General features: G+C 37.6%; 2 protein-coding genes across 8 annotated transcripts; one reads left to right on the forward strand and one right to left on the reverse strand.

The window, feature by feature from the left end:
* Positions 1-714: 714 nt before the first annotated feature.
* LOC149388141 (cellulose synthase, putative (DUF1644)) lies at positions 715-4224 on the reverse strand. 7 transcript variants are annotated; one of them, XM_089623483.1, is made up of 5 exons: positions 3978-4224; positions 3117-3343; positions 2625-2732; positions 1166-2101; positions 715-1037 (listed from the first exon to the last, which is right to left on the reverse strand). In XM_089623483.1, the coding sequence occupies exons 3-4, from the start codon at positions 2651-2653 to the stop codon at positions 1192-1194; spliced, it is 939 nt and encodes a 312-aa protein (XP_089479609.1). In that variant the 5' UTR covers positions 2654-2732; positions 3117-3343; positions 3978-4224; the 3' UTR covers positions 715-1037; positions 1166-1191. The 7 variants fall into 7 exon arrangements, with proteins under 7 accessions (XP_089479609.1, XP_089479608.1, XP_089479607.1 ...); XM_089623482.1 differs by having other exon boundaries at positions 2625-3343; XM_089623481.1 differs by lacking the exon at positions 2625-2732 and having other exon boundaries at positions 1166-2189; positions 3978-4223.
* A 2718-nt stretch (positions 4225-6942) lies between these two features.
* Positions 6943-9222, forward strand: SAD1 (Small nuclear ribonucleoprotein family protein). Its single transcript, XM_089623792.1, has 4 exons — positions 6943-7075; positions 7176-7299; positions 8574-8646; positions 8780-9222. The coding sequence occupies exons 1-4, from the start codon at positions 7042-7044 to the stop codon at positions 8810-8812; spliced, it is 264 nt and encodes an 87-aa protein (XP_089479918.1). The 5' UTR covers positions 6943-7041; the 3' UTR covers positions 8813-9222.
* The last annotated feature ends 270 nt before the right edge of the window (positions 9223-9492 follow it).

Consider the following 9492-nt stretch of genomic DNA (forward strand, 5'->3'; position numbering starts at 1 on the left):
TTGTCGAAAGTTCAAGCGTGACAACTACAACAAAAGTTGAAAGAGAAAAGAAAACCGCAACGATGACGACATGCCAATGAAGTTACAGTGGTTATCAATGAATTTATAGTTATGTGTGACGAAAAAGTCATTAGCATCACTTGTTAAGGAATCAATTGGACTATAAGCATCTATTCATGCTATGTCCCAATTTTTTTTTTTTCAGATACGTTAAGATGGATAATGCCAGTGTGACCAAAGTGGTTAGCGTTTGAGATGGGAGCCTAGAGACCATTAATGGCACTTATGCAATTTCGATCGAACTATTCAATCTATATCGAGTACGAATACATATTTGTGATTGTTTTTTTATCTATGAAAAGAGCCTTTTTTTTCTATGAAAAGAGCCTCTTACAGCTCTTTCCGATTTTACTTTATAAATATTTTATTATGGAATCATATTCTCTCTATCGAATCCTTTTTTTTTTTTTTTTTTTTGATAAATCGAATCCTTTTTTTTTTTTGGTAGGCCTTTTATCAGTGCTATGTCAAACATTTCTATATATAAATAAATATAAAAATTAATGACCACGCATTTTTTTTGGGGGGGGTGTAAATTTCATAGGTTTTGAGTATAAGAAATAAGAAAAACGAATTTCATCATCCTCTCTTATTTGGAATTGATAATTCTAATTTATTTTCAGAACCTGCAAAAAAAATATAAGAAACCAGAACGAGGGAAAACTAGGCAATGGGATAACATGACAATCTTGAAACTGAAATCAATTGAAATTACCATACAAATTTCACAACAGCAAATCCCAATGTATAGTCAACATACACGTCCTTTTCTTCTTCTACTAGCAGAATATTAAAAACATTATGTACACAATTTCTACTTCCAAAGGACCCGACACAGAGAATGCTGAATCCTTTCGAGATTCCCATCACCACCGTCGCACAAAACTCTCCCACCGATCTCGACTCCGGTGGTTTTTCTCGGCTTTATGCGACCATGTTCCATAGCTAGCACAAGGGCAAAGCTTTTCTGCACATTACTAATAATCATCGGTGGACGGCACCAGCAGAGATCAGACCCAATTGGTAATAATCCCACAATACAAAAGTTTTCACAAGTTCAAAATTCAATTTTTTTTTTAATCAAAAGAGACCCGGAAATTTTTACCAGCGATGGGAAAATGGCACCACATCTCACGGCTGATCTTCGTCCGACCTCGAGCGCGCCAAACGCCTCCGCCGCCTGGGCACCGGAGACGCATCGTCGCTCAATATACGCAAGTCCTCGTCCCCGTCCCCGTCCCCGTCCTCGTCATCGTCGTCCTCGTCGTCCTGAAGACCCAAGAGATTCTCGCCCCAGACGAAGCGGCGCTCGGAGATCCCCGGAGCCCCTCCGCCGGAGCGGCGATGCCTCGTCCAGCCTCTGGGCCGGGCTCTGGGCTCGCCCGCGCCGTCGACGGGGCCGAGCATCTGGAAGAGGAACAGCGTGGTCAGCCACGGCCGGTTATTGTTTCTGTTCTCACCGGCGAGCCTGTCTCCGTTCTCGATGACGTAATCTCCGACCACCACGGCCCCGGGCATGGCCGACCGGATCGCGCTCACGACGTCGCCGAGCTCCCTCTGGTGCTCGAGGCGCCGCCACGCGCGCTCCCTCGACGGGTCCGACTCCGACGGCCGCGTGGCCGGGTGGACCCTCCGCGCGTGGCGGCGGAGATCCGGGTAGTTCCCGGAGAACGAGCACAGCTCGCGGGAGCAGCTCCGCCGCTTCGCGTTCAAGTACTTTCTAGCGTCTTCCACGACCTCCCACCCGAGAACGCTCCCTCTGCACAGAGGGCATTTCAGGCTCAGGCTCGACTCGGACGCGACCTCCGACCCCGGCTCGTCGTTCTCGGGCCTCTCTCTCGAGGACTCCGACTCCGGAGCCTCAGCGGCGCTCGGGTCCTGAGCTTCTTCTTGGCGATCGACAGTGTCGCTTTCGTTATTAGCCGAGTTGGTATCGCTGGCGTTGTTGTCACTGGCTCGTAACTTTTTGAACCTGTCTAGGCAGTTCGAGTGCCTGTAACTCGTGTCACACACGTAGGATCGGCAACCTTTGTCGTGGGAGCTACAAAGTAGAAGAACCGCATTATGGGGGTGTTCCATGCAGATTGGGCAAGAAATCTCATCGAGTTCTTTGTGAAGGGCACGAATATCTGAATCAGTACAGACTCTTCGTTTCACACCGGCCATCTTGATATATACTGTGTAGTTTACTCGGCACATTATAACTCATCAGAAAGAACGGGACTCGAAAACAACTCAATTATTTTATCAATCAAAGAATGGCTTCCTATCTATTATTATAACGACAGGGAACATTTCATACTTGAGACTAAAACACAGAGGGAAAAAAAAAGCTTATGATGTGTTAACAGATTAAAAGTACAAATAAGACTGACACCTGATATGTAATCACAGCACACCATTCGCAACCTTATGATATGTTACTCGTCTTTCTAACCACGGAAGAAAATGATTATATTCTATAATCCCATCAATAATTAGGGAAAAAATAAACAAACATTTACCACCATTTTCAAAAGAAGTTGGTCAATCTTCAGAGATCAAAGAAGAAACTCTAGACTTACCATGATCTACCCCCCTTTGAAGTTCTCATTTCAACCTGGGACGCCTCAATCTGCTAACTCTTACACTTACCTTTGAGATTCTCAAATATTTTTTACCAGTCTTAACTCCTTAGAAAAAAGACTGTCTCATCAATCACCCCCAATAATGTTCCAGATAAAATGGAACCAAAGAAAATATTTTGACATTGAAAACATAAACCGATCCCATTAAGATACAACCCAGGGAAGAGTAAAATCAAAATCATAAACATACCAAGAAAGAATTCCTATTTTATCATTTCAAAACCACATCATCCAAAGCAATTCACCAACAAAACTACAACGTGAAAAACAAGAGTGTTGTACCGATCACATAAACATATTCTAAAGACAGTCAACCACTCATCAAAAACAATATTACTCAAAACATAGCAAACATTCCAGACAATGAAATAAATACGAAGCCCGCGGATATCACACAAACTTCACAGGGATATTATAGTTTTAACTTACCCAGACGAGAAGCTCTTATATATATTTCCTTCTGAATCTCTATTTCTGTTATCGATAGAATCTACTGAATCTCTATTCAACTCTACAAAGACGATCACAAGGCTATCATTCTACAATGCTCCAAACTACAAGACTCGACATGAAACGGATATCACACACAAATAATTGGGTCTTGATTAACTAATAACGAACTTCTCAACCAGAAAAGTCATCCATCAATAGAAAACCTGCAATATAAGCCGAAAAACACACATCAGTGGCGATCATCTCAATAAAGCTTCATCGGAATAAAAATGGATAAAGCATATAAGAAAAACATACATCAATTATCTACCTATTTTTACACAGATTCGTATTTCTATGCACTGTTCTCTCTATGAGAGATTTCTCAGGCATCCAGTGAAAAGTTATTACAAGCAGATATGACAACTTAACAAGTTAGCAAGAACTAAAACCACAATAATTAATAATTTTACAAAACATGACATGACTAATCAAGGTGTGATCAAAAGAGCATTTTCAGATTCCAAATTATATGACTTTCTTTTGGGAAATGAATAATCCGTTCTTAACACACAGATTATTTTAAAACCGTCAGAAAATAAGAAATCTAACCGATCACGAATATCTATCAAATCAACAAAAGCATAACCCTAAAAAAAACAATCAGATCATCCAAAAAAAGATCAACATCTGTGTAATTGACCAATTATATATCAAAATGCAAAACGCCCAATTAAGGAAATTAAAAGAAGATCAAACTCCAAATATCCAAGCAAATAATCAGGATCACATTGAATTGCAGATATGAATTAAAAATTGAAACTTGATTGAATGAATTAAGGAAGATGAGAATTTTACGAAAAGCAATCGAATCGGGGGTGTTGAAATTGATGATTTCGAGATTGCGTAGTGAAACTCTGGTGCTGAGATATAGGAATTTCAGTATATATATTGCCGTGGAAATAGGAAAAGAAATGTAAAAAACGGACAATTAATTATTTTATCATAAATATATATAAATATATCGCCTACATGGAGAGACTAGGCAATATACGAGGACACCTTTCGCTTACAAATGGAATGGTACCATGAACCTCATCTCTTGGTTTGGGCCTTTTGCCTAACATTCAAAATTCCCTAAATGCATTGTCTTGACGAGTTAAATATCCGGACAAAAATAAGTTAAATATCCGGGCACAAATATTTTACTGAGTTAAATTCAGTACTTGCAATATAAAATTAATTTTTTTTAATAAATAAATATTTCCTTCTCTCTATCATCATTGGCGTGTATGAAATAAACTCGTTCTTCTAGACAGAACCGGAGACGAGAGCTCATAAGAGCATAATAGAAAATACACACACGAAACAAGGTACTCCCATAATTAGAATAAGAAGCGAGGTATTTTAAGAAAAAGTTTTTGAGAACAAGGTAACTTAGATAAATTTCAATAAAATAAAATAAAATCTTACATATTCTAGTAACAAAATTGTAATTAGTAAAGGTTAGATATTTTTCCCTCAGATTGTATGGTCTCCGGAGTCCGGACGCGTTGCTTTTGATGTTCAATCCTCAAGACGTGCGATTCTCGCAACACACGTTTTTATAATGTTCGATTAACTGTTTAAGTGTCATTTGTGATGTAGTGAGCTTTCCCGATGAACACATGTCATATTTCATTTACTGGGTTTATTTGACAGTGTTTTTAAAAAAAAATTAAAACACAGTCTGAGTCATGAAAACTCAAGATTTGAACATGGATATTCCATTTTTTTTAGTGGTAGACTTTTGTACTCCATTTTTAAAGTTTGTTTTCAAATCAATTGTCATATTTTAATATGAGATTATATATAAACAAGTGGAATGCCCCCGCACGTTGTTGCGGGATGCTTAATATGTTATTAATAATTAATTATCTAAATAATTTTGTCTAGAGAGGCTCATCATATATCCATGAGTCCTGTAGTTTGTTCTTAATGCTGATCTTGAGAGAATTTAATTGTTGCAAGAGAAAAAGCATCTTCTTGCACAGCAGAGTAGGACTTTCTGTAAGTGTTTTCATATACTTGAACTGTATAGTGGTTTTCTTGGTATGCTACGTTTGCATTATGGTTTGAGAATTGTAGATTACCATAATTAAACCTGTCAAAAGAATAAATCTATCAGTGAAAGATGATCTCTCATAAGTATTTGTATTCGTGTGTGTGTGTGTGAGAGAGAGAGAGGAGTAGACGATTTTTTTTTTACATGGATGACATACATATTATGAGGTGTATATACACAAAAAGGCAACACAAAAGGCATAATTAATGCAGTGAGCACTGATCTACAAAGTTCTGGGGAAATCCAGACTTTTCTCATCTGTCAACCAAAAGTCACTTATATGCAAAGTTCTGCAAATATCTAGAATTTTCTCATCCACTTTAACATAAGTGGCATTTTTGTAATTATCCACAGTTTAAAGAGTTTCGATCATCAGTGGCATCACGTAATATAGCGGAAAAGGAAAGAGAAATTTCATTAATTGGGCTTAATAAGCCATTAAATATCAAGATTAGACCCTAATGTTTAAAAATATCTGAATATGGACTTTTGGCCCAAAATCGGACACAAATACCGTTGATTCAAAAAACCCATGTGTTTTCTCTCATTTTCAAATGATTTTCATCACAAATCTTTTTCATTTTCGAATTGGTTGCGCTAGGATTAGAATTTTTGGTGGTCGAGCTCACCGCTGAGCTCGTGGGGTTCGGGGCAACGCCCCGATTTTTTTTTTATAGAAATTTGGGTATGTGTTCAGTTTCGATTTTGAGGGTTTCACCTTGAATTTCATCGTACAGCATCGTACGATGTCGTACGATGAGATACAATGAATCTCACATTGAATCTCATCGTACGACATCGTACAGCATCGTACGACATCGTACGATGAGATACAATGTGAAACCCTCAAAATCGATAAAATTCATACACATTATAATGTACGATGTCGTACGATGCTGTACGATGTCGTACGATGCTGTACGATGCGATACGATGAGATTCAATGTGAAACCCTCAAAATCGAACCTGAACACATTCAATGCTGTACGATGATGTACGATGTCGTACGATTCTGTACGATGCGATACGATGAGATTCAATGTGAAACCCTCAAAATCGAATCTGAACACATACAATGCTGTACGATGTCGTATCTCATCGTACGACATCGTACGATGCTGTACGATGCCGTACGATGCTGTACGATGAAATTCAAGGTGAAACCCTCAAAATCGAAACTGAACACATACCCAAATTTCTATAAAAAAAAAAAATCGGGGCGTTGCCCCGAACCCCACGAGCTCAGCGGTGAGCTCGACCACCGAAAATTCTAATCCTAGCGCAACCAATTCGAAAATGAAAAAGATTTGTGATGAAAATCATTTGAAAATGAGAGAAAACACATGGGTTTTTTGAATCAACGGTATTTGTGTCCGATTTTTGGTCAAAAGTTCATATTTAGATATTTTTAAATATTAGGGTCTAATCTTGATATTTAATGGTTTATTAAGCCCAAAAAATGAAATTTCTCAAAGCAAAATCCGGATTCACTGTAGCATGAACAGTGAAATCCGGGTTTTGCTTTATATATATATAATAATGTGGAGCATTAAAAAAATACGAAAACGACACAAGCCACTATCATAATGCCAATTTTTTTCTAAAATAAACTCATCATGTTATATATATAAATTTAAAAAAAAAAAACACACACACTTTTTTTTCAAGTCGTTTGTTTTAGCTTACGACATAATAAGTGTCTGCACAAAATTCAATATATACAAAATTCATTCAACTCAGAAGTCACAACACTCCAGAGCAGCCCAAAGCTTCGTAGTCCTTCGGCCTGAAAATCACTCACGTTTTTTCTCAGCTTCAATGGCGAACAATCCCTCGCAACTACTTCCATCAGGTATTAAAATCCTCCTCTTTTGAAACTCTTTAACTTTCGTCTCATATTCTTGGGAGAATAAAATCGAAAGGAAATTTTTTGGGGAAAAACAATTGCGCAGAGTTGATAGACCGGTGTATTGGGTCGAAAATATGGGTGATAATGAAGGGAGACAAAGAGCTTGTTGGTACTCTTCGCGGATTCGATGTCTATGTCAACATGGTCCTCGAAGACGTAACCGAATAGTAAGATTTCTATTTCACTAAAACCCTAATTTAGCTGCCTAGTTTTTTTTTTTTTAGTTTTTTTTTTTAAAATTTGAATTTCCTTTTACTGCAAATTCCATGAGGTGCAAAAAGATTTCATATGTATAAAGAGTTTCTTGAGGATATTTCTCTGTTAGTGAAATTTTGTATAAATGGGGATTATTTTTTTCTTTGGGCACTAGCATATTTCATTATGCCAATTAATGGGATTAATTGACCAATTATCACATGATGTTGTACAAATCATGCTAATTTTTGCAATTTTCCTTGATAAAGAAGAGGCATTGCTGTTGATGAGATTCATGGGATCGGATGGGATAGGAAAAGGCGAGACTAAGACCATATATAGTATTTTCATATTGTTTATATAATAACATGCCATTTGCTGAAGGAAACAACCTCGTGATAAGAACCAAACCAATCGAGGGTGTGCTTGGGAGAATGTAAATTTTATGAGAAATCAGAGTTTGAAAGAAAAGGGTTAGGAACTTAGAAAGTTGAATGTTATTTAGAGTTTGGAACTCTTAAACAAAACCCGGAAGACGGACATTATAGTGTGGAGTTTTACTTCCGCCCCAAATTGTAATGCAAGTGGGACTCTACTTTTAACCCACCTTTTATCTTTGATTTCTTCTGTTTCCTATCCATCCGAAAGAAGGAAGATAAAAAATTTGGACGCATGTTAGTTCTGCCTCGTTAAGGGATTTTTTTTTTTTTTTTTTTTTTTTTTTTTTTTCAAACAAGGGCTAGCAGTATAATTATTTCTATTGAATGACAAGAAGAGTATCCAAAAGTTTTAGATCTATGAAGACTTTATCAAGTTGATATTACCTCTCAAGCTAAATCAGTAACCTAGAGAGGCTTATACTTCCATTACTGTTTGGAACAATCCATAAACCTGTGTTGCAATTGATGCAATCTAGGTTTGGAAAAAATTTCCTCCTCGTGCAATCCAATTACGCAGTCACACAGAGTCATTAATGTTATTTTTGGTGAAGAATCCATTCACTTTGTTTAGGTATTTTGTCTTCAGCGAAAAAAAAAAAACGCACCTCTGATTTCCACTTTCTCGTATCCCTAGTTTTTTCATTGTGTAATGGTAGAGCATAAGAAACTTTGCAGGAAGTAGCGCGCGCGCGCACAAAACACACACACACACACACACACACACACACACACACACACACACATATATATATATATATATATATATTCTAATTTGTGATATTGTATCCACTTTGTTGAAAGCACAGTGAGATTACTGCTGACGGAAGACGGATCACCAAACTCGACCAGATATTGCTCAACGGAAACAACATTGCAATCGTAAGTATTTCTTATGCGCACACAAAAAAAAAAAAAAAAGTTTGCGATTTCGACACTTCCAGCTTAAAACAAATAAGAATGTTATATAAAGTTGACCCTACATCGAGATATTCATATTTGTTCTGCAATGCAGTTGGTCCCGGGTGGCTCTCCTGAAGAGGAATGAAAGAAAGCAATCTTTACATGCCAGCATTTTTTCCAGGCATTTCAAGCTGTCGGGGGCGGATTAATTACTTGTAGTTAAAGCTTTTTCCTCAATGTGTTCTTCTTTTTCGGGTTGGGTGTTCTCTAGGAGAGACATGTTTGTAGTACGAGGCTGTGTGGTGGTAGAACTAGCTGTTACTCTCATTTCAGTGCATATTTTTCAGTATCAGACGACCCAACAAAGAGGGTGAAAAAGAAAAAGAAAAAGAAAAAATCCTGTTTCTGTGATACATTGTGTTCATTCTAATTGTTGATGTTCTATAGTAACACTACAGTTTCACTTGGTTATTAGTTATGAACTGAGACAGCCAGTGTTTTGCAGATTGAATTCTTGCATTAAATTAACAATTGTTACATTTATGTATGCACATACATACACATTGAAGTATGCCATCGGCTAAATCGATGAACCACGAGACAGATTGAATCTTCATAGGAGCATTTGATGTTACCGAGGTTCCAACCATGGTTTAAAATGCCGGCGAATTTCCTAGAATTTTCAGGAGAAAATTGTTTCTGGTAAGCTAACGGCCGGCGAAAGAGGAAAATGTCGTTTCCTTCATGTTTGTCGTTCGAATATCGTGGAAACGACATGCCGTTTCGGACGAAAATGTCCGTCAATTTTCGGTCAAAACATAGTAT

This window comes from Urtica dioica, chromosome 8, assembly GCF_054948205.1.
Source record: "Urtica dioica subsp. dioica isolate 48M chromosome 8, U.dioica_male_clone48M_v1_H2, whole genome shotgun sequence".
NCBI classification, from domain to species: domain Eukaryota; kingdom Viridiplantae; phylum Streptophyta; class Magnoliopsida; order Rosales; family Urticaceae; genus Urtica; species Urtica dioica.